The sequence below is a fragment of the Colias philodice genome, chromosome 10 (genome assembly GCF_061535455.1).
Source record: "Colias philodice isolate Cphi_HAF_F1 chromosome 10, ilColPhil1 Martin Lab GWU primary, whole genome shotgun sequence".
NCBI classification, from domain to species: domain Eukaryota; kingdom Metazoa; phylum Arthropoda; class Insecta; order Lepidoptera; family Pieridae; genus Colias; species Colias philodice.
In genome coordinates, this window is record NC_143095.1 from 2,285,072 (window position 1) to 2,311,357 (window position 26,286).

A 26,286-nucleotide genomic window follows, 5' to 3' on the forward strand; every position below is an offset into this window, starting at 1 on the left:
TCCGAATTCCGTTATCATAAATACGACTAGCATCTACAAACGATTTTATATTATGAAGAAAGGAAAAGGAATAGAATTTTATATTATCAAATAATAATTAAGTAGCTACCTACTCAGAATTCATTGCGTTCGCCGTTCATTCGTGGGAAAGGGTTTGTCAATGTTAATTTATTAAAATTAAAGTATTAGCAAGCTCTACTCATAAATTAAAAAAAATATTCACTCGAGTCGATATATTTTAATATTATACTGATATCTACGGATTTGAAACAATCGCGATAGGATGTGTGTTATTATGTATCCCTTAATTGTAGCACACACATAGTGCACCTTTTTTGTAGCTATGCACAAAATAGCGCTTAGGTATTAGGCTCTCTAATACCTACTAATTCGAAGATATACTTCGCGATATAAACTTGCATAATATGATAATCATAAAATTTTCAGAATATGTAATTAGCTACTATTCATTCAATCAAGTTAAATGTAAATAATAATTCCCCAAAGTAATAACTTTACGGGTATTTCATGCATATTGGATTTGTTTGTAAATAATGTTAAATTAACAATCAACTAGTTGTTATTTCAAGTAATACGTATGCTTGAATATTCGCATGAAAATAGTACCTAGCAACTATTCTTGTAATAATGCTTTCTTCAGGTTTTATTTGTACGACCGGGGAAATTTTGGCAAAAAGAAATCCTACAATAAAACATTAAGCATGCTGATAGATGAGTATATGAATGAATTAAATATTTACTGAGCTATCTAACCTCGCACTGACGTCAATCCTTTATAATACCGCGGTATATCCATTATTTACGAAAAGATTTGTTTGATGTATAATAAAAGCCTCTAGAATAAAAATTCTCTTTTTATTTTTAAAAAAAGTAATCAAGCTTACGGTGGTTGACGTATCTACATCAAGTATTGATATTAGGCATTTAGGCAGTAAATAAATTGTGTGTTATGGTTAGGTACTTCATTTTCTTCGAATGAAGGTCTTCCTTCATTTATAATTAATAATTAATTATTATAATTTATAATTAATTATTCTTATAAAATGTAACTTATTTTCTATTTATGCAGGTATTTCTGAAGTTGTCAATTACCGTAGAACAACGGAGATACAAAAATAAATGGTTAAACATTGGTACCAATAAGCGATTAGGTAATTGAAAGTAGGTACTTAGTAAAGATTTGGAGTCATGTAGTACTTTTTTGCGTAACGTATACCTAAACGTTTTTTCTAGAATCAAAAGATTTAAAGTGATTTTCTCTACTCTCGTGCTCTATTATTAAATTTTGAACACAAGTACGTTTAATACATAATTACTAGCGGTCCGCCCCGGCTTCGCCCGTGGTACATATGAAAAATAGATGTTGGCCGATTCTCAGACTTACCCGATATGCACAGAAAATTTCATGAGAATCGTTCCACCCGTTTCGGAGGAGTATGCAGACTAACATTGTGACACGAGAATTTTATATATAAGATATAATGATTTGGAGTTAATTCAAAATGTAAAAATAAAAGTACCTATATGGAATTTATTTTTGCATAGCATACATATTTCAGAAACGCTTCAGTTGTCTCAAATGTAGTACATATTTACTTATTTATTTAACTCTTTATTGTGCGATAAACCAGGTACATAAAATAACAATTTACAATAAACAAAAGCACAAAGGGCGGCCTTATCACTATGCGGTGATTTCTGCCAGGCAACCACGGGGAGAAGGCAAAGAAGCGAGATAATAAATTGAGAAACAGAAGAAAAAAATAATTATTAGATTAAGTAGAAGTAATTATATAATACAATAATTAAATGCATATACAAGATACACACAACATACTATACAAGTAGTACTTACTTACAAAAGTGCAGCTTCGGTGTTTGGTGTTATTTAATCACATTATCACAATCTGGAATACCCTATTCAAGAAAGTTTAAAACCTTGAGAATATAATTTATTATAATGTACTTATGAAAAGTAGATAGAGATGTACTTATATATGTACAGATATGAAACAAGAAGTTGCACATTGTGCATTGATATGATAAAATACGATTTGCTTAGTATTTCTTATCACAATACTATTAATAGGTTCAAATATTACAATAATCTTAACCTTTTATCATTATTTATTGCTATTTTAAGACTAATTTGTGTCGATGGTTTTATCTGAATAATTTATCTCGTTAACTGTTCCGTTTATTGCAAAGTAGGTAGATGGTTTTCACGACACTCCACTTACTAAAAAGCCATTATTTTTTAAAATCTTCTCCTTTAATGAAAAATTAAATGAGGACAATATTTTAACGTAATTATATTAGATACTAGGTTTCCGCCCGCGGCTTCGCCCGCCCAACCATGCGGAAAAACCCGCATAGTTCCCGTTCCCGTGGGATTTCCGGGATTGTGTCATTTTCCAGGGATAAAAAGCAGCCTATGTCCTTTCTCGGGTATCAAAATATCTCAATACCAAATTTCATGAAAATTGGTTCAGTAGTTTAGGCGTGATTGAGTAACAAACAGACAGACAGAGTTACTTTCGCATTTATAATATTAGTATGGATTTATGTCAGATATTAACTGCATTTTGTCTTAATTTATAGTCTTGCTATATAATCCTCCAAATATGTATAATGTAATGTTTCAGCTAACAATACCTGTTTACTTGCAATATTATTATTTATTAATTTAACTAACACTAACACTGAGACAAACTGATTGCAGAGCATTATACACATACGTTATAGTTACGGGTCAATTACTGGCAGATTCCTATATTCCATTCGTTTGTATCTAATCCCTACATAAAGTAAGAGTCAGTTTGAATCTCATTTCAGTGTAGATAAGTTGAATTTTCCGGTAAGTACAATTAGTTATTTTAAAAAGCTTATCCGATGGATATACCTACGAAACTTATACGAAATATAGATTGTCTATTACGGTTATGTACAGAAATAAATTTCTAATGCTATTTATGAACTATTAAATAATTTAAGAAAAACATAATGGGAATCGGATTGAATCTAAATAAAGTCACTATGCTTATAAATTATAATGATTAGTGGCTATGGTTAGGGAGCCAGGTGCAAATTTGGTTAACTATTTCCTCTCAAGAGATAATTCGTCAGACGCATGAGAGTATAGTATTATAAAGCCTCGTGAACGTCAGCTGGCGCTCGGTTGGGGGGGTGAGCGGTTGTAGCCTCCCACGCACATAGGAAAAAAAATACATTCATTCATTCATTTCCTCTCAGCTAAAAATTTGTCAAATTGTAGCTAACCCAATATCTCAACGAAAAAAAATAGTCAGCTGGTTACAACATGGTGTATTATACGTCAGCTGGTGTCTCGAACATGAAAGTTAAATTTAAAGAAAAAATTATTTTCCGTTATTTCCTCTCAAACAAAAATTTACCTGATGATAGCTTATATGTAACTGTGGATAAATATATATGTCAGCTGGCTGTATCTTGGTGGAAAAACCGTCAGCTGATACGGGAGGCTACAACCGCTCTTCCCCCCAACCGAGCTCCAGCTGACGTTCACGAGGCTTCATATTACTATACTTTGATGCATTTTACTAATTACCGCTTGAGAGGAACTTGGTCATAAAATCTGCTGCTGGCTCCCGGACCACTACCTAGGTAAAATAATAATGTCATTTTTATTGTTGTAATATAATAATTTAAATATGAATATATTATTATTAGGAATAATGGACGGCTGCAACAGGTGCATTTAAAGCCTATAATATTTATATATTTATTATTTTTTTTAAATAAGTAGATATATTATAATATAAAAAAATATTTTCCTAATATTTATATAACTGTCTAGTGTCTACTCATCACAACACAATAATAATTGTTGTGTTGTGATGAGTAGACACTAGACAGTTATATTTTTTGTAACTTAATCGTAATTGAGCCAACCCACCTTAAAATTATTATTTAGTTTCAGGATACAAAATGCTCTTAAAAACAACACCGCTTCTTCTGTGCATTTTAAACGTTTGCTTAGCCGGAGATATTATCGAAGACTTAGAGGAAGGCGAATGCAAAGTATACAGTTCTTGTGCATCGTGCTTAACGAGCGAGTCCTGCACCTGGTGCGTCACAAAAAGCAGATGCACGCGGCAGGCGTGCGGCAATGATAACGTTATATACCCGAGCGGCGTGGCTGCGCTCATGTCGGGCCCAGATTTCTGCCCTAGAGTTGATGGATCAAAGCCGTTCATCCTCAAAAGCGGGCGAAAACACATACTCGAGGTCGTGATTACCCAAATTTATTTATACATGGCGTTCACTCCTTGGAAATGTAAAATCTCGTTGAACGGCAAAGAGAACATCGTGCCGGCGGTGCTCATCGCGGACAAAGTTTACTGCGAGTCAATGGAATTTGTAAACGATAGTGAGGAGCCGTATGTGCAAGGCAGTGTGGCAGTCATGTGGAATTACAATAAGGCCTTTGACGGTTCCGTCCCCATCAAAGTTTGCCGCTGCGATCTCGCTCCAGATTGTACCGCGTGTAGAAATAAGTGAATCGCTTTATTTACCATTATACAATAATAGTATAAAATAATACACTATATACGTAAGAGTATAGTTTTTTGTATTTCATTAATTAATCTTTATATATAGGTTGACAACTGTCCAAGAGTTACAAAAGAACATACAAAACTTATTGTTAAGTTAACAATATATTATTTAAATTGTGATTTGCATAACTACCACATTGTTGGTTTGGTGATCGAAGGCGTTCACATTTTTGAAGCAAGTTACAATCAACATGGCCTTTCCTATTGTTTATATCAATTACATTACGAGCTGACGAGTCATCTTGTTAAATTAGGCACTTGTCAATAATAAATAACATTATAATACTAATATTTTTCTGACTTTAAATAGGTAGATGTCATTGAATAATATTTTTTAATGTGAAGGATTTATAACCTAAGTTTATTACCTATATTTATTATCTTAAAAGAGCTAAATCGATATATGATAACGGTTGTAAGAAAATATAATGTAATCTAAATATGCCTTCAACACACCAAATTAGCCTTTTAGAGGTCAATAAATATTTATTTGGAAGAATAGTTGAAGGACAGTATTTAATTCTTAACTATAAGATGTTGGTAACGGGTTAGCCATAATCCTGAGTCTGCGTTTATATATTTTTTTTTACAAGTAAAATTTCGCAAAGTCAGTTTGTACTGCCGGCTCGTGTAGCGCGTTTGCAATATATCATTATCAATTATCATAATTTTAGTTGATATCACGGAATATGATAATAAACATCATTAAATCATGTGAATCATCATCCATACTAATATTATAAATGCGAAAGTAACTCTGTCTGTCTGTTACTCAATCACGCCTTAACTACTGAACCAATTTGCATGAAATTTGGTATAGAGATATTTTGATACCCGAGAAAGGACATAGGATAGGTTTTATCCCGGAAATCCTACGGGAACAGGTTTTTTTGAAAACGCGGGCGTAGCCGCGGGCGGAAAGCTAGTTATCAATTAACTTTTCATAAAGTCATAACTGGATTGTTAGTATTATCATTTCTATCAAACAAAAGAGTACGAATAATCCTATCATCAGCCCATACAGTGGTTTAAAACCTATAGATATTGCGTTTCAAACCATGTTTTTGTTTTTTAAAAACAAACTGTTCCATCAATATTATACCAATCAATATATGTATAAAACAACGCATGGGATAACGATTTGAAGATGATAAAAAAATAAGAGATAGGTTTTGAGATAGAATTTAATATGAAAAAATAGTGTAAACATAAAAGTGTACCTGTCTAACTAAGCTGTCTAAATTATTAGTTAGAGAAAGAAATACTGAATTCTTAGACCATAGAAAAAAATATAGGAAATTTATATTTTCACAATCTGACATCCGTCCAGAATATTTGCGATAGTATTTTACAGCTAGTTGACATCTTTGCTTCCAAGTACACGTTAAAGGTTATATTATATTTCAAGCTCTTGTCACTAAGTATTAAAGTGTGTATCTACTCTATGTATGAGATTTTCGCTCCATTTATCATTTTACAGGTGAGGTATTAGAGACGATTTATTGTGAACATGGCTTCACCGAATATTTATACTGTATAAACTAATAATGTAATGCTGAAGAGTTAGTTTGTCGAGTACCTATATCAGAAATTATTTGACCGTTTAAAAAAAATGTCACCGTTGGGTAAGTACGTGATCCCTGACTGCGGATATAGGCTTGTCCGCTGCTAGTCCGCTGTTTTCTAATAACCTAGCAACTGTCTTATATCCAATTTTGTACATTGGCGTCTATCCAAAACTCAATATTGTATCATTGGTTTACCAGAACACATTACACATAATAAAATGTTGTTGTGGATAATCCAAAATTATTTGGGAATGTATAGCTGTTGAATTTATATTTTTGGTTTTATGGCATTCAAATGCTTTATAAATATAAATTTATAAAGAATAGAAAAAATTCGATCACGAGGCGGGACTCGAACCCGCATCCTTCGCGCCATTCCGGGGCGGATGCCTCACCAACTCAGCCACTCGTGACCCGCCCGAGTGATCGAATTTATTCTATTCTTTCAGATCGCGGTGTGTCCCTTCAGACACATAAAACTGAAAGAATAGAATAAATTCGATCACTCGGGCGGGTCACGAGTGGCTGAGTTGGTGAGGCATCCGCCCCGGAATGGCGCGAAGGATGCGGGTTCGAGTCCCGCCTCGTGATCGAATTTTTTCTATTCTTTATAAATTTATATGTATAGCTGTGTAACGAGTAGTAAATAATGTCTATTTCCAGTTTTAATACGCACCAAATTGCTTTCCATGGAAAGTGATAACCATTTTAAAAATAATAAAAGTATAAATAATATGTTGTGTGTATAACTGAAGATTATGTACCCAGATACTACGTCCCAATTTGAGGATAACATCGCAATTAATATTATAGTATCATCATCACGCGAAGAGCCAGCTTATTTTTAAAATTGAATTTTTATTGCCATTGCTTTTTGCTATTGAATTCTATATAAAATACAAAAAATACAAATTACAATCTTCCGGAAGTATATTGCGCAATATTGAGAATATTAACATTATAAAGGAGTGAATAATTATTATATCAAAATAGAATAAGTCTTATACATGTTCTTTATGGTTAAATTCTTACAGCGAGAAAAGATCTGATCTTGATCAATTCATTATTTGACTCCAAAACAAATGTTTATGGAAAAGACAGCGATGTTAGTTCTTTTATGCCGAAAAAGCGCCGTTCTTTAGAAAAGATCGACCGTAATTCGAGTAAAAAGCGCGCAATTTTTCCTTAAAGCCGATGCGAGTTACTTTTAAAGATATTTTGCCTATAACCGGATGCCATATTCCCCTTTTATGTCTATGTGATCCATCGTTTTCTTTACATATTTTGTTGTAATAATAAATCTTGATTATATCGTAACAAAAGCTATTTTATTTGAACGTTTATTCTTTCCATTTAGCAATTGCTTGGGTACAAAGAAAGCTTTATTTTCAGTCAAATTAAGGTAAAATGTTAGTTATTTAAGCGTACAAAGAATAAGCTCATTTAAAATGGTTTCAAGTTAGGCATTGCACAAAGCTAAGTTATGTAGATGCGTTGCAAGTATGTGACGTACGTGGAGAGAATTTATTTTAAAATTTGCAAATTGTTATACTTGTTCGCTTTTTCTATCCAACAGTAGCTAGTTATATTCAACACTCGGTTTTCAAAGGATGGTTCCGTGAACTAAGCGTAAATTCACATTAAATTACCGGTCATTTTAGTAGCTGTTGATATCCGACTTTTGATTTAAATTTAAACGGGGGTGTCAACGCTAAGTATTTTGATATTTTTAAAAGCCATCAAAATTGAAATGCCTGTTTTGACAATTATCTACCTCACCAAACAGACATTTAGATGACAACAGCTTTGAAGGTCGTTTAGTTATAGATGGCTAGAGCTGATACATTGATGATTATACAGACTGTCCCAGAAGTCGACGTCAAGCCAAAATTTTGGCTGTCAGAAAATTTCGGCTTGACGTCGACTTCTGGGACACCCTGTACCTATATTAGACACAGGCACAGGCCCGTGGACTGTTTTCCCTGAATCTTTAATTTAGTCATTACTCTCTTTCTTTGAATATTTACTCTGTTTTAACGTTGAAATTGAAAGTTATGGTGCCATAATAATATGAAGATAACATCAGAATGTAACCTATATCTTAAATCCTATTCAAATGACTTGGTTTGGTTTGAATGGGTGCCAATTAATAGATATTTAAATTTTAATTCTTTAGACAGTTAAAGATTTTGGATTTTTCATCTTATTAAAACTTTAGGGCTTAACAATTAACATGCAAGATTTTAAAATCTAAAAAAGAAAATATTGAAACAAGTTTTATTGAGTAAGCTCATGGAATTATAAGAAATCAATTATTAGGATCTTGAAATATAGTCAGATCATTAGTTGTCTAAGTAGGTAACATACGTAAGCTGATGTTTTAAAAATAAAACAATTTCCTAGAACTAGAAATTGTTATTAATGAGAAACTGTGAGAGAGCTGCTTTCACAATTAATCAACCCTAGTGCCATATCACACTAGCGGATTGCGAGCGGTTTCAAAGCGGAGCGGGTGCGCAACGAATACGTTGCGGGCGCGCAACGAACACGCCGCGGTTGCGCAGCGAATTCGTTGCGGACGCGTCATTTTGTATACTCTCGCACAAAAGCCAGCCCTTCCGCCTTGCCTAACTTCCATTCAATATTTCCATCGTTTCTGTAGCACTCAATTTTTTAACCGTACTGTGGAAATGCACTTACTTAACAGTTAACTAAAGATGTAATAACAACTGGAGTTGTTAAAAAAAGGTGCTATAAAATTGAATTACTAGGACTTTTAGAATGTACCATACATTCCAAAAGTATGTAACGACTGACCAGTATAATCTCTCCCATAGCAACGTATGTTATAAAGAGATTTTGTGAACCTAATTATGAGCAAAGTGATAGTGAGTTGCTGGTTGCTTGATAAAATTTTCTATTCACTGCTATTTATCTAATAATAAGATAGCCCTGTTTTAGTTAAGGAGCTTTAACATTTATTTCACTAATGAACTTTCTTAATGAGCAATTAAGTTATCTGATTGCATTTCGACCAAGATTTAATAGATAAAACAATACCCTAAACATTAACATGTTATGAAACTCGTAAAAAATAATGATCTCATAATTATTATACTATCACAAGTTATAAGTAACAACCAGCACGGATTCCATTTTGTTAATGAGTGTACATGACTGCGACGTAAACGTTGCGCATCTGCCACGCGTCCGCAACGAATTCGCTGCGCAACCGCAACGTATTCGTTGCGCACCCGCTCCGCTTTGAAACCGCTCGCAATCCGCTAGTGTGATATGTCACTTAGAATCAACCCGATCTTTCTTAGCTTCAATTACAGGAAATAACGTGGATGACGTTAATGCAATTCTTTTTGCCACCTGTGCCAAGAGAGATCTTTGTAATAAGACTTCGTGAGCGGTTCAATAGTTGATGAGCAGGTGCGAATTGAGATTAACATTTTACAGATGCGTCAGGTTTGAGTATTCTTCGTTACACGAAGGTAGGTATCAACATAGACCCCCCCGTGGTCCAAGCCTTGTCGCGGCGGAGGGGCTCAGTAGCTTGGGGTGCAAGCCAGCACCTTGAGTGAAGCGAATATGGACCGAGCTGGTTGCTCTCTGTACCTCTCTCACTAGAAGAGTATACAAGAGATGCATGGCGCTTTGGCGCGTGTCTGTGGCTCAAAGGGGCCAGCGGAGCTTTTGCTCGCAGGATGGCAGACAGGGCCGGGAGTTCTTCGGGACTGCGGGGAAGACAACCCCTATAAAAAATTACCCCAATCCTAAGTCAGTGACACTCGGCGAGAGGATGAATGGTCGGTGGGAATCCGGCAGATAGAGATGTCTCAGGGGAGCGCCCCCTGGTTAACAAAAAAGCAAAAATGGAGGTCAATAAAACTAAAACTACTCCAGGAGGGTACCACCTCGCTTCGAGTGTGGAGAATCCCTCACGGGACTGTCCCGACGGGACAGTACCGTCAGCCCCATCGTATTCTGGAGGGGGCACTGGCCATCATACGGGTGATGCATCAGGCCCTAATGCTACTGAGCAACTGACCACTGGCAAACGACTAACGGATACCGATAAGCTTAGCGAAACGAAACGCGGGGTGGAGGCGCGCACCCAAACGGGGCGCGTTGAAACCAGAAGAAGGAAGACTGGACCCAGTGGGCTGTCCACGGCAACGTCCGTAGACAGTCTCATGACGGTCCAGTCATATGAGGAGGATAGACTGTGGGCCAAGCGAAAGCGGTCCTCTGGAGCGAGCTGCTCAGGCTCCTCCACGGAGGAAGGACGAACGCGGCAGGCCAAGAAAGCCTCGAAAAGGGGCAAAGGGCGAGGGGCTGCAGCAGCTGGGTTCTGTGCAGGTACAGCCTCTGCAAGAAAGACCTTAGCGGACATGACAGCCGCTAGGAAGGCCTTGTCGCGCGTACGGAGGGAATCGGAGCTCGAGGCTAGCGAGGAAACGCAGGTCTCCCGAGCCTCTCGAGCCGGTACCTCTCGCGCTGGAGAAACTGGGGACGGACGTCTTGCCGACGATTCTACCGCGGCCCTCCAACGCCGTATAGAGGAGAGCCTGGATGCCATTGAGCAGGTGCGGGCAAAATCGACCAACCTAAGGGTGGCGTTCAAACGCTCCCTCAAGGATGCCTCGGACACCATTCAAGAAGCAGCGGTGCTTCTTGCACAGCGTACCGCAACAGAGGAGACGCGGCAGCTGCAAGCTGCGAACACTCAGTTACAGGCGGAAATCACGGGCCTCCGAAAAGAGATGGGAGAGCTGAGGGCCATCATAGGGACCGCACAGCCCATGCAAACGCGAGTGGACTCCGAACTGACCGCGGAGATTTTGCGGCAAGTTGGGGGAATGGTGGACGCCCGGTTTGAAGCGTTGGAGGAGCGCCTCCCTCCAACGAGGCGTGTAAGGCCTCCATTGGCGGGGGATGGCAGGGTTGAGGGAATGGCGGTTGGGCAAGCCCCAATCGAGGACTTTCCTCCTCTTCCGCCGCCAAAGCCCCCTAATAGGGCGCCAGCGAAAGGTGCTGCCCCAGCAAAGGCGAGAAAACCGGAACAGCCTGCTGCGAAGCCTGCAAAACCGGATTCAGCGGCAAAAGCCAAGGGGAAGGGCAAGGGGAAGGCTGCACGGCAGCCGGAAAAGACCAAGTCAGCTGACAAGACTGTGCCCACCACTTCTTCTGCTCCCCAGTTGCAGCAACGTCTGGAGCAGGAATGGACGGTCGTTGGAAAGAAGGGCAAGGCGAAAAAGAAAAAGGGGCCGGCGCGAGTGCGCACGAGGGCGCAGAGGTTGCGCAATCCTTCGTCCTCGGCTGTCGTAATTGCTCTGCAGCCAGGCGCAGAGGAGCGAGGCGTCACTTATGCCTCTATAATGGCTGGATCACGTCAAAAGATTAATCTGGCGGAAATCGGCGTAGGTGCGCTGCGGTTCAAGCGTGCCGCGACTGGAGCAAGGATTTTAGAAATCCCTGGTGCCGCAAGCTCGAAGGAGGCAGATGCTCTCGCTGCAAGGATGCGGGAGATTTGGGACGAAAGCACCGTCAAGGTTTCCAGGCCGGTGAAATGCACTGAAGTGCACATCATCGGCTTGGACGACTCGGCGGCGGTAGATGATGTCGTGGCTGCGATTTCTCAGGCAGGAGAATGCCCTACAGAACACGTTAAGTGTAGTGGACTGCGCATGGGCTCTCGCGGCTTGACTTCAGCCTGGGTGAGCTGCCCGATAGCCGCGGCAAAGAAGGTGGCACAGGTGGGCCGTATCCAAGTAGGGTGGATCTCTGCAAGTGTCACGCTTGGCAGGGTGAAGCCGCAGCGTTGCTTCCGCTGCCTAGAGGTGGGGCACGTAAGAGCCACGTGCAAGTCGCCCGTAGACAGGAGCAACGTCTGTTTCCGATGTGGAGAAACAGGCCACAAGGCTGGGGAATGTTCTGCCTCCGCCGCTCGCTGCGTTCTATGTTCCGAGGCCAAGCTACCGGCAGGCCATCGGCTCGGGGGCCCGGCTTGCAAGGCTCCCAAGCGGAAAAGAGGAAATCGGGGACGCGATGGTCCAGGTACCACGCCGTGTCCTTGTCCCGCGCCCGTCGAGGCGAATGTGACGATTAGCGAAATGGAAACGCAGTAATGGCTCCCCTCCATTTCCTCCAAGGCAATATCAACCACTGCGCCGGAGCTCAAGATCTTTTGCTCCAGAGTCTGGCGGAGTGGCGGATAGATGTGGCGGTGGTGGCTGAGCCCTATTTCGTGCCGTCCCGGGACAACTGGGCGGCCGACTTGGATGGACTGGTGACGCTAGTAACGCAGGGCGGCACAGTAATGGAAAGGGTAGTCCGGCGGCAGGGTTGTGTCTCGGCCTCGATCAATGGTAACACAGTGATCGGGGTCTACTTCTCTCCCAACCGTAGCCTGGATGAATTCGAGCGGTTCCTGGCAGATCTTGGGGAACTGATTGACCTCGCTCCTTCGCAGCCCGTGCTTCTGGCCGGAGATTTTAATGCCAAATCAATGGCATGGGGATCATCGGTGAGAAATGCGCGGGGTGCGGTGCTGCAGGACTGGGCGGTCGCAGCTGATCTCTCGGTCGTAAATCGCGGGAGTGAGCTAACATGCGTGCGGCAAAGAGGGGGCTCCATCGTCGACATCACCTTCGCTAGCCCCCCCCTTGCAAGGCGAATTAGCGACTGGAGGGTTGTAACTGATGTGGAAACGCTATCGGACCACAGATACATCCGCTTCAGCGTCTCTGCGCCATCCGCGTTTCGCGGTGAGCCTTCCCTAAATGGTGGACGTCCACGTTGGTCGATTCGTAGTCTCGATAGGGAACTCCTAATTGAGGCTGCCATAGTTCAGGCATGGATCCCTGCACCGCAGATCGCAACAGTAGAGGACGATGCAGCATGGATGGCTGATGCCATGGCGCAGGTGTGTGATGCGGCCATGAGTAGAGTTCGCTCTAATCCGCGCAGAAGACCGATGTATTGGTGGTCCGCCGAAATTGCCCAGCTGCGCGCATCCTGCGTGGCTGCGAGGCGGGCGTACACCAGGCACCGGCGACGGAGTGCACGGGACGAAGTGGAGGAAGCGCAACTGTATGCCTCCTACAGGGAGTGCGTTACCTCTCTGAAGGAGGCAATCAGCAGCGCCAAGGATAGAGCATGGGAAGAGATGCTCGAGGGTCTGAACCGAGTGCCGTGGGGTCGGCCGTATAAACGGGTGAGGCAGAAGCTCCGCCCGTGGGCTCCGCCCCTGTCTCAGTCTCTCGAGCCCCGTCTGTTAGAACAGGTTGTGGTGTCTCTGTTCCCGGACCGGGGAAGATATTCTCCTCCGCCGATGGCGGCGACACCTGCGTCACAGGAGGAGCCTGCAGAAGAAATCCCTGCCGTTACCCATGAGGAGTTGGAGTCGGCAGCTACGCGGCTTAAAGGGAAAAGCACTGCTCCTGGACCTGACGGTGTACCTGGCCGAGCGTGGGTGCTAGCGTTGGAAGCCCTCGGGCCCCGGGTGGAGCGGTTGTTTTCGGCTTGCCTTGAGCGGGGCCAATTTCCCCGTCGGTGGAAGACAGGGAATTTGGTCCTGTTAAGAAAGGAGGGGCGCCCGCGCGATTCTCCCTCAGCGTACAGGCCTATTGTATTGCTTGACGAGGTGAGCAAGCTTTTTGAGCGCGTTTTCGCAGCTCGCCTCGTCAACCATTTGGAGGGAGTGGGACCAGACCTCAGCGGGAACCAGTTCGGCTTTCGCCGTGGTCGGTCCACACTTGACGCGATATCTCGCGTGAGAGCCACCGCAGAAGATGCGGCCGCTAGTGGAGAAGTCCTCCTGGCGGTGTCTTTGGACATCGCCAACGCGTTTAATACCTTACCGTGGGACAGTATTCTGCAAGCTCTCCACTATCATCGCGTGCCGGGCTACATGGTGCGACTGCTGCGGTCATACCTATCAGATAGGACTGTTGCCTATCCAACCCGCGATGGATGGAGTGAGAAGGAAGTGTCGTGCGGTGTCCCACAGGGGTCAGTCCTCGGGCCTCTTCTGTGGAACATCGGGTACGACTGGGTCCTGCGCGCCACTAACCTCCCAGGTGTTGGCGTAACTTGTTACGCCGACGATACTCTGGTGACTGCGCGTGGGGCCACATACGAGGAGGCAGCTTTATTAGCTACCACGGGAGTTGAGCAGGTGGTGTGCCGCATCCGGCGGTTGGGACTACGGGTGGCGCTGGAGAAATCCGAAGCCATCTTCTTTCCCGGTCGCCGGAGGCTACATAGCGCAGGCTCAGAGATCCGGGTGGATGGGGTAGCGATCAGGGTCACCACCACCATGAGATATCTAGGTATCGTGTTGGATAGCCGATGGAGGTTCACGGAGCACTTCCGTCGCCTCGCCCCCCGTCTTGTAGGGGCGGCCGGAGCACTGGGAAGTTTGCTGCCAAACCTTAGAGGTGCTGGGGGTGGGTGTCGCCGGCTATACACTGGCGTAATCCGCTCCATGGCCCTCTACGGGGCCCCCATCTGGGCAGACACCCTGAGCGCCCGTACCAGACCCCTCTTGCGGAGGCCGCAGCGGGTCATGGCGCTCAGGGTAGTTAGGGCATACCGCACGGTGTCTTTTGAGGCTGCCTGCGTAATGGCCGGAACGCCGCCATGGGATCTGGACGCCGAGATGCTAGCGGACGTGTATCGCCGCGTCTCGGCGTCTAGGTCACATGGGGTGAATCCTTCCTACGAGGAAGTAGAGGAGTGGAGGGTCGAGGCTGCCGAGCGGCGGTTCCGGGAGTGGGAACGCCGGCTCGAGGAGCCCAGCGCGGGTGAGAGGACAGTTGCGGCCATACGTCCAGTCCTCCAAGAGTGGTGCGACAGGCGGCACGGGGCCATAACCTTCCGCCTTACGCAGATACTGTCCGGGCACGGCTGCTTCGGGCGGTACCTGTGTAAAGTCGCGAGGAGGGAGCCCAGCATGGTCTGCCACTGGTGTGCCTGCCCGGAGGACACGGCAGATCACACTCTTGCCGTGTGTCCCGCGTGGGCCGAGCCCCGTGCTCGCTTAGTCGCGATAATTGGGCCGGATCTCTCTCTACCCTCCGTTGTTCGTGCAATGGTGGATGGCGACAGATCCTGGCGTGCGGTGATCGCATTCTCGGAGAGCGTGATCTCGCAGAAAGAGGAGGCAGAGCGGGTGCGCGAGAGGGATCCTCACGCGGACCCGATCCGGCGCAGACGTCTTATTGGGCGTCGTCGCCGTGTTGCGGCCGCTTTACACGGTCGCAACGTGCCTCCTTGACGAAGGGCGCCGGGCGGTGGAACGGGGAATGTAATCCATCGTCCGGTGCGGTGAGGCGGCTTGAGACGTGTTCCGCTCATGCCGCCAACGGGAGGGAAGAGCAGGCAAACTACCTTTCCTGTTCTTGGCTTGCGCCTGGCCTGGAGATGGGCTGCCGCCGAGGGGGTCGCGGAAGAATTCCAACAAATACCCGCGGCCCCATCATTAAAGCGGCTCGACGGAACACAGTGGGGTTTTAGTCGGTAAGAATCCGACATAACCCACGGCTCCTTCCCCGGGGGCCGTGGGTATCTTTGGAAGATTTCCCCACTATAAAAAAAAAAAAAAAAAAGGTATCAACATAGAAAGAAAGTGAAGTATTTATATAAAGCTGTTTCAGGATTATGCAACAATTTTTAAACCATTTTAGTCTTAAAGAAACTTTATAATCTGATTCATGTTATGTCTATGGTTATTGTTATGACATGAATAAAATGTTTGTAAATTTAATTAAAATGTTCACAACTTTGTCATTGAAATGCATAGTTGTGGTTGTAATGTTTTCTTTATTTCCCACGGGAGTGAAGGACTCCAATATAAAAAGTAGTTAAAGTTAGTAGAAATAATAAATTTAATAAATGCGAAATTCCGATCAAATCCGTACCGTAAACAACTATAAAATCCGTAGATATATAACTAGAGAACTGTGATGGTTAAATTTTTTATCGGAAAAAATTTTGTCGGAAACCACTTCACCCTCATCGTCAAAAATAATTTAATAACCTAATATATGTATGTATCTAACATTTTGAGCAAAAGCTATTTTCAATTAAAATCAGGTTTATGGGTATTTTTGTTGAAATGAGTGATGTGTGAGTAACACAATTCGAGTTAAAGCAATACAAATTTACCTTTGGAAATTAATAATTATTTTAATACGGATTTCGAATGAAATTTATTAAATGACGTTGATTAAACAGGTTTTAGGAAATCAATCACAATCGTGTAGATTTATGAGCATACTATACTAGCATACAGGTTTAAAAGTAGGTATTTTTCAAACTCTTAAAAATAGGAGAAGTTTCTCAAGTCTTTTGTTTGTTTGCCAGAAATTGAATAAAGTAATCTCTAATAGTAAAAAGACAATATGTAGCGAATTTTATAAAGACTGAAATCGATATGCTTATAAATACAGTAGAATCCGTTTATTATGACTCCGCCTATAATGACCAACCGGTTATTATGACGTAATTGCACTACGAAGTTTGGTTTTCATATAAAATTCTTTATAAAAAAGTCGGATATATTGACTTCCCTTACAGTGACATGCCGCTTATTATGACCCATTTTTAATAAATTATGTCTGGTTATAATGACCGGCATGATTCTTTACACCTTCGATAATGTTCGTTGATTCTCGACGACATTCGGCACGTGGCTCGTTATTGAAGTGAAACTTCTTTATATATTAACTATTTTATTAAAAATTTAGTTAACATTTTTTCGTTACGCGTGATATTTTTCCGTTACGCGCCATCTTTTTCTTATCCCTACCACGCGTGATTCGATGTACCTAAGTATTTCTGTAAAGTTGCATATAGTAATATTATTTTTTGAAAAATAAGGTCATAAAGAGTTTTCACTTCTTACGTGTGCGTTTTGAATCTCTTTGACTGTTTTTACAATAAAATGAAAAAACAAAAGCAGACAAAAATTACAGTGTAGGTACCTACTTACAGTAAAAAATACACTTGTATGTGTTATTATAATAATCTGCTGATTACGTGCAATTTTGATTTTGATTTAATATGTACGTATACATATGCAAGTATACTATGTTTCTGTATTAAAATACTTAAATACATACATATTTACATAAAAAAGATTTTTCATTTCACATAACGCTTTTTATGACGTCCGCTTATTATGACGTGTTTGTCGATTCCCTTCGATGTCATTATAAACGGATTCCACTGTACATTCTCCCACGTCACTAGACTTTGATGTGAAATTTTATTTTTATTTTTGTGATATTTTGATATTTATTTCAGATTAAAGTTATTAAATGTCATTCAGTATTGAGTAGCGAGCTCAAAATATATTTGATAAACGGATCTATTTCTTGTCGATAAACGATAAGTTCATATCTATATGATATTGAATACTATAAGATTGATTACTGAATAAATTCGGTACAAATTTAATTGTTATCTTGTTATCATGTGGTGAAGTAACGGAGGCGATTAATGAACATGACCGCGAAATTAGTAACAGCTAATTATGAAGATGTCCGCAATTTCGCCAATATAATATGTGTTGTACCTATATGTTTTTATTTAGCACGATTTAATCTATTTAAATATTATTTGTCTCTCTCAATAATTTGTAGATTTACCAGATAAAATAAAAAATATATTGGTAAATAGGCAGGAATATAATAATTTGAACAATTTGAATTAGTTAACAAATTGAATCCAGAATGTAATGTTTTTCTTTTTTCTTTAGCTTAATTATATTTCGTCGAATAATATTTTTTATGAGTATTAATGAGTTATTGGAAAAATACAACGGATAATGAACAGATACCCAATATCGTCTACGAATTAATCGTACGCAGACATCATGATGTGACTAAATGATTAAATTAATTTTAGATGTGACTATATAGAGTATTAGGTAATAATTCATTGTGATATCTACACTAGTTATCACATTGGTATATTTTTGTAATATTTAAAATTATTTAAAGATTATAAAATAAAAGGCAACAAGTAATAATAATTATTTTGTAATTGTGATAAAATATTATTTATCATCTTCAAATTAAAATGAGAATAATAATATATCGCCTACACAATTTAGGTTATTCTCAGTACCGATCCACCATTACCAGTATTCAGCCAGGAGTACGATTATCATGATGTTTACCTATCATATAAACGTTAAACATACATTTGCTCATATTAAATACACTAAATCAAGTTGTATTTGAATGTAAATAAAAAAATATATGGGGAAAACTGTATGGTATCTATTTATTTATTAATTTATTTAAACTCTTTATTGTACTGCCAAAATACAAAAAATACAAACAAAACTATATCTAGATAATATAGTTTCGTAGATACCTAATTTATGAGTGGTCCCAAACAGTAAACATTTATGAAACAACCGAGTTTAATGGAATACATTAATGTCTGCAAAACCCATTACAACTAACGCAAAATAGTTCTACTAGGTAAATTATAATTTCTACGCCATTTCTACGCATCATTTATCGGATTTGACTTTATATTTTGTGTATTCTTAATGATCATGATATCTTTAACTTTTATTTGAATATAATAGAAGTAAATAGCAATATAAAAATATAATTTGTCATTATAATTCATGACACACACGCATTGTGTGTTCCTATCAGCGCTTTTTTACTTGTGATTGAGGAACAAGGACCAAGTCCCTTCCGACAAACGTGTGTTGCTTGTTGATGTTCTCTATTGCTTCTTATGACATTGTTTAATAAGATTTTACCGTAAGAATGCGATATTTTATTTATTAAAGAAAATACACAATCCATATTATTCAAACTTTTGCAGTGTTGAAGCAAAACAGTTAATGATTTGTATATTTATAGTTATTGGCCAAATCTAATCCAAACTATACAGAAATACTCTTATATAACTATTACCACCACTATTATTATGTTTGAAACTCGAAATTCTTGAAACGAGTTTCAAGACCTGTTCTAGAAGAAAACAGCCTTTTTTATATTCATGTTAATACGTTGTAAATTTGTATAACTAGTCTAGATAGCAAATAATAATTAATAATATATGTACATAGTCTGCTAAAGGAGAGTGGATGCTCTACATCAAATTCAAATTCAAGTTCAAATTTAATTTATTTAATAGACTACGAATGTACAATTATAAAAATTTGAACCTTACAATCTTCTTAAAAAAATTCTAGGTATGCATACCATTCCATACCTACTTAGAAGTATTTGTTCCATGAATTAATCATTATAATTCCCTACACAAGATTTAAATTTCCTATACAAGTTTTAAAAGCACCTTATAAAAATGTATATAAAATGTTTACGCATTTCTTTCAGCCTACAATAGACCTGGAGTTCATGATAAAACTATTTTTATGTATGATATTATATGATAATATGATTAACATATATTATAACAATTAAAAAAGGTTGATAACGTACTTAATTATATTTTTGTAGACAGTAAAATGATCATGTGATAAGATAATCCACTTAATTGTAGGAATTTATTGTTTAGCATCAAAGTACAAAGAAACAAAGCAGCCAGGATTATGAAATGGGTCTTAGTCATCATTACTACTGTAGTTATATTATATACTAGTAGACCCACGCAGCTTCGTATGCCATCAAAAGTTAAAGAATATTAAATATTTGCAACTTTTTTTGAATTTTTGACTGATGTTCCGCACAAATTGGTGATGTTATATTTATTTTGAGATTATAATATAGACTCAACTCAATTTTATTAAATTGGTCCAATTGTTTTTAAGAGCAGTTGATCAAAAATTGTTAGTTTTGTAATATAAGTAACCAATCTAATCTATACTAATATTATAAAGCTGAAGAGTTTGTTTGTTTGTTTGAACGCGCTAATCTCGGGAACTACTGGTCCGATTTGAAAAATTCTTTCGGTGTTAGATAGCACATTTATCGAGGAATATATCATCTATATATCATCACGCTACGACCAATAGGGGTGGAGCCACGGGGGTGAAACCGCGCGGAGCAGCTAGTTTATAAAATATTGCTGAAATTTTGGGGTTTATGATTACAAAAATTTCTACGTAGTGTTGGTCTTTTTACATCACTAGTTTTCCATTTGCCGCACGCACAACAAATAAAAGTAGGATAATATATTATTATAATTATTTCATGTAGACCTTTTCGCGGGAATTGTCGACCCTTGCAAGACGCGTGCGGGGACCGTCGCCGAGTTGCTAATACCCTTTTGATGAGTAGTGTACACATGTGACATGGCCCTGAGCTTAATAGAATTCTTATAAAATAAATGTGATATGTACTTCATTAATTTTTGGCTGATATGTAGGTCAATCATACTCCTAGGTCAATGTTAAACAGAAACACGGTTAATATGATACTTATATAATATGTAATAAAAAACTAAATACCTTATATTAAATTTTAGCAAATAAAATAAGTTTGTAGTAGCTACCATACTAATTAGGATCACAATAAGTTATCTACTTAATTTTTAATGTAGATAAGGGAGTCATAACAAGTGTTAATTTCACTTTTATCATCCTTTTAAACATGATAACATGTTTATAGCATCATAAAGGTATAACTAATTAAATACATCTAAATGTTACTGGAAATATTAAATTAGTATTACCAGAGTTGCGTGACAAGGTTTATATTGCGTGCAATAATTACGTTGTATTTGTGGAGATTAATTTTTCCCAACCAATATATGTCATTCATACTTTCGCAAGATGATAAGCGAACTTTGCCTTTATTATTTAATTCCTAAGCGTCCCTTGAAATAATGCGAGCGGCAATATTTTTGATTTGTGCGCTGAGAGATACTGACGCGCGCGCTCCGTTCGAGAGCGATCGTTTTTCGTCGTACCTGACTATGTGGAGTTTATAAATTGAAGTGGACAGTGTTGTTATATTTATATTAATTTAAAAAATGACTAACTTAAGCGGCACGCAAATAGTAAACGTTATAAGTGATGTTACGAATGAAAAATTGAAACCGTCTACTATTAATGTTGCGGTCAAGTGGTGGACGTTGCAATGGAAGGCAGTCCTGTCAGAATTTGTCTCCACTCTCCTGCTGATATTCATCGGATGTATGACATGTATTCCGCTCAAGGGATTCGAGGTACAACCTCCCATGTATTCGCCGATTGGATTCGGATTGGTCGTTCTATTCAACATAACCGCTTTTGGCCACATATCTGGGGCACATATGAACCCGTCAGTCACTTTAACAGCAGTGATTTGGGGTAAAATGTCTGTAGCTCTCGGTATAGGATACGTAATCGCTCAGTGTCTCGGCGCAATCGTAGGATATGGTCTTTTAATTGTAGTTTCTCCAATCGATTTAGTGCCAGGAGCGATATGCACGACGCAACCTCATATAGGACAAGAGCCGTACCAAGCGCTCATCGTTGAAATAATGTTATCGGCAGCGTTGGGTTTCATTAACTGTGCAGTCTGGGATCCACTAAATGAGGACAAAAGTGAAGCCAATTCGTTGAAGTTTGGTTTCACAATTGCAGCATTCTCTATTGCGGGTGGACCGCTTACTGGAGCGAGCATGAATCCTGCGAGGACGCTGGGGCCATCCCTTTGGACGAACAACTGGAACACTCACTGGATATACTGGGTTGGCCCCTTGGTGGGAGGAGCCTTTGCCGGATTATTTTATAAGATAATTTGGTTAAAGAATGAAAAGTCTGGTGATACGTGATAAGTGGGATATTAGTTGTAGATCTAATCAAAATGAAAATAATTTGGAACAATTAATTAGCTCAAACATGATGGAAAATTATGATATGTTTGTTAGACAATTATTACTATTATCGCACTGATATTTATTATTAATTATCTTTGTGTGAATGTGAGTTAAATCAATAAATTGAAGACATTAGAAATCCATATAAAAGGATTGTATTAGGTAATAACTGTGATAATAATTATGTATTTTAACTAGTTTAAAATGCTGCAGTTTGCATTGAACTATTCCCCAAGTGATAATTTATATCTTAAGCTCAGTTAAATATGTGCAAATAATTATTTCAGTTCACATTCTCATATAATTCAAATTCATAAAATGATTAATTTATTTGCATAAATAAATGTTAACTATAAATTAAACGAACGTACCTACCGATCACAAAACAGGTTTGTCACGAAATGTTCTAATTAAATGCGCAAATAGGTACGTAACAATTGGTTAATAACTAATCAAGAAAAAAATAATGACTTGCTAAATAGTTGTGAATATAATTACATATTAAAGTACTAAGCTAGAAGGTCAATAAATATGTCGGTATTAATAATGCAGGTGATTACAAAATTCTTAGGACATCGATGGAGTAAGCACGTCCTTGCGATCGCCTGACCTATAGATAATCAATCCAATTCTAACATCGCTATTATTGTGTTTCCGCGGAATTATTGTTGTATATTTTCTAATAAAAATTGCATTTGAAAGATGTAGGAAGCTCGATTACAGTAACAATAAAAATAAGCGTTTGTGAATTGTGACAAGAATACAAGATGTAATTGGAATAACATTAATTAAATATTATGCATTGTATTTTATATTGATTAAATAAAATGTTTATTATAAAACTTAAAATAAACATATTTTGTTTAGTTGCTGTACTTACCCAGATGATAAAATCTTTTATTTAAGTAACATAACATAAAAAGAGAAACTGTGAAGAAATATTGGTTGTAGAGCATTCAACTGAAATTCGTTTGTAGAAAATTACAAAATAAGGTATCGATGACGTGTGGTTTGTGATTATCTAATAATTATCTTGTAATTAAGGTTACCTACATCAATACTGTATTAATTATATGCATTAATTAGTAGTTTATACAGAGTATTTATTATATTATACGCATTGTTACTCTACAATCAGTTTTATTTGAAGAAGTGAAATCCAAATACTACCGTAAATATTAAAACGTAATATCTCAATTATATTCTATACATTTTACCGATGTAGTACATATTGCATTCATGATTAAATAATAGATGTATCACACATCAAAATACATAGAAATTATAATTATGTATTTTTTTGCACTAGGTACTGTATTTTTATTACATTAGTGTCTTCAATAATACGCAGAGAAATTGTTAATCAATAAAAGTGATAACTACAAATATCTGCTAATCACCAGGCATATTATAATAAAAGAAAGTCTACTAAAAGTCTCTCGTGATTTCTGAAACTTGTTATCTAGTCAAACCGGTGGTTACAGTTTGTTTTCAATTGTATCATAATATGGGTTTTTTCGATACTCGTATTTGTTATACATATATATCTTATCGTATCTATACTCGAAAATAACAAGATTTTAAGTGGATCTGTGACACTTCGCAATGTTTACCCGAAACATAAACGTAGATTCCAATTACATTGCTCTCCAGTGTGTAGTTGTATGAGAAAATTACTTTTCTCTAATGGCTAAGCATACGATATTAGTTTTTAATACTAAACTTAAGTGTACATTTGTGATAGTAAATCTTAAACTGTATGTAGCATTAGCTCGTGTAAAGGTTAATTGTTGAAAGCAGATGTGGCGTGCACATAATTGAAATATATTGCTACTCACCCCTACTATACGGAGAACAGCATAAGCCAGTTCAGAGTAAAAATATTTACACATAACGTTTGCTGTAAGGAGATAGCTGAGAGAGGTATGAAAAGATTAAATAGCATTATAGTGGTTGCTTAGTATTTTTTACTTTAAAAATCTCTTTCATATGTATTGACTGGTTATAAGTGGTTTGCATAGAGGTAAAAATTGTTATATAATGTAGGATTAACAACAAAAAATCACATATTCAAACTTCAAACATTTGATGAATGGATAGGATATAAATAAAATGTGTGTACTATCGATTCAAAGATCTTCGCGATAATGGCTTCAGCCGATAAGTTCAGCCACTCCTCCTTTGAAACGAGCCAACCTTAAAACATTACTAAGAACTATAAAGTTTTAGGTCCGGCAAAGTCCTTACTGAGGAAGTGTAAAATGGATAAAAACAGATCAATTTTCTTATTTTCCATCGCTTACTGAACTAAAAATAAATTTTATTTTGAAGGCTTGGCAACAATATATGTCACCTATTTATTTGTATCTATTATTTTCCTGTAAACATTATTTTATAATTTTAGCTTACATTTACCATCTAAATTTTAACAATGTTTCATGAAATAAAGTTTTTAATTTTTGCTTATTATTAAATTAATTGGAACTAAGTTTGAATTTTTGCGCGTCGCTTTTGTTCGTATAACTATATTAAAAAGATCAAAGAGTTACTTTGTATTCATTTTGTTTGACTCATCAACAGGCGATGGCGAGATAATATGATTTGTCTCTTGGAAAGAAGTGCTCTAAAAATATTAATGCAAATTTAATATTAAATAATATTCATTTGATTAGTTTATTTTTATAAACAACTAGCTTACCGCCCGTGGCTTCGCCCGCTTTGTCTAAAACCTAATAAATTATATACTAAAACCTTCCTCTTGAATCACTCGTTCTATTAAAAAAAACCTCATCAAAATCCGTTGCGTAGTTTTAAAGATTTAAGCATACATAGGGACAGAGAAAGCGACTTTGTTTTATACTAGGTTTATTTTAAACCTACATAGTCAGCTCTTTATGATATTGATAGTGAGGTACCTAAAACTAACAATTGTGTTGGTTTGCCAACGAAAAAGTAAAGAAAACATTTTCTTATATCTTTTGAAACAAAATCTATTTTCATGAATTGACTTTCAAAATATGTACGTTTTCATATGAGTTTTCTTCTCTGAATGCCCTTTAAGGCTAGATGTAAAATGTGATGTGTGATGTCTGATTGTCTGTGATATAATTGTGAATTTTATTTTATTCATTTTTTGTATTAAATTTGAGTTTGTGTTATATTCCAATCAGAATCGAAGTGAAGACTCTCTAGGCTGCTCACTCGGTTGTTGGCCATTGGCCATTGCGCTAAAGGATGTTGGACGAATTTAAAAAAAAATGTGTGGTGAAGTGTAAATTTATCTATACGTATTATTATATCTGCTTCTATAAGTAAACTGTACCTTTTAAAAAATATAGTAACATTTTTGGCCTCATGTACTTTTAAAACAGATGCCATGTGCATTCGAGGTCTTCAGGTTGTTTATAAAATATTTTTCCTGTTATGCCTAGTTTATATTAAATTAATAATTAATAGATGTATAATTGTTGTATATTCAAATCGTTAATGATGTTGTTGGTTGTTATATAATTCGGTTACAAACAGATTAAGGAAATTTCGAAGACAAATTTATCATTAAATTATGAATTAATATTAATCTTGTTCACGTACGTTTATTATACCGATAATGTTAAGCCGAGAGTCATTTATCATGGTGTTTAATACAAAAGATATTTCGGAGCACTTTGTTGTTTATCGCAAGCCTTTATTATGTAGATTGTCAATATGAAAACTACGCCCTAGTCAATTGTTATCCAAATATACGATAAACTATATATATCTACTTAAATTTAGTATGGAGAATATTTACTTATATTGATATTCGCAAAATAATAATTTTCATTTCATTCTATTTTCAAGTAGCATGTTGATTGAATTTTATCAGCTTTGATTTATAGCTTTCAAAGGGTATCTGCGTTAAAATTTGATCGTGTTTGAAGATAAGATATTTATTTGTGTTCAAGAGGATGTAAGCTGGTGACACGCGCAGATTGACAGATAAAAATAGTGATGCTAATAAGAGTCTATTTCCTACATTGTATTCACTTGTGAACGGATGGACAGATTTGTATAGTTTTTTTAAATGTTATTTACATATATACATTTTTAAAGAAAGCAAAAGGAAAGCATTTTAATGCTACAAAAACTAAATATCAATCGTTATTTACAGTCTGAATCAGGTTTACATAGATAAGTTATAATGAAAATTCGTATTGAAACTGCTTCTTCGCTAAACCACTATAACGTTGAACGTTTGAAAATATAATTGATTAAAAAGTGGTGCTATGAATAATGTATTTTCTAAGTAAAAT

General features: G+C 38.0%; 2 protein-coding genes across 2 annotated transcripts; both read left to right on the forward strand.

Annotated features, from left to right (window-relative positions):
• The first annotated feature begins 2,812 nt into the window (after positions 1-2,812).
• LOC149485045 (uncharacterized) lies at positions 2,813-4,623 on the forward strand. Its single transcript, XM_089699739.1, has 2 exons — positions 2,813-2,878; positions 3,974-4,623. Exon 2 carries the CDS (start codon positions 3,988-3,990, stop codon positions 4,558-4,560), a length of 573 nt encoding a protein of 190 aa, XP_089555865.1. The 5' UTR covers positions 2,813-2,878; positions 3,974-3,987; the 3' UTR covers positions 4,561-4,623.
• Positions 4,624-21,007: 16,384 nt separating this feature from the next.
• On the forward strand, positions 21,008-23,128 carry LOC149485046 (aquaporin-4-like). Its single transcript, XM_089699740.1, has one exon. It carries the CDS (start codon positions 21,164-21,166, stop codon positions 21,947-21,949), a length of 786 nt encoding a protein of 261 aa, XP_089555866.1. The 5' UTR covers positions 21,008-21,163; the 3' UTR covers positions 21,950-23,128.
• The last annotated feature ends 3,158 nt before the right edge of the window (positions 23,129-26,286 follow it).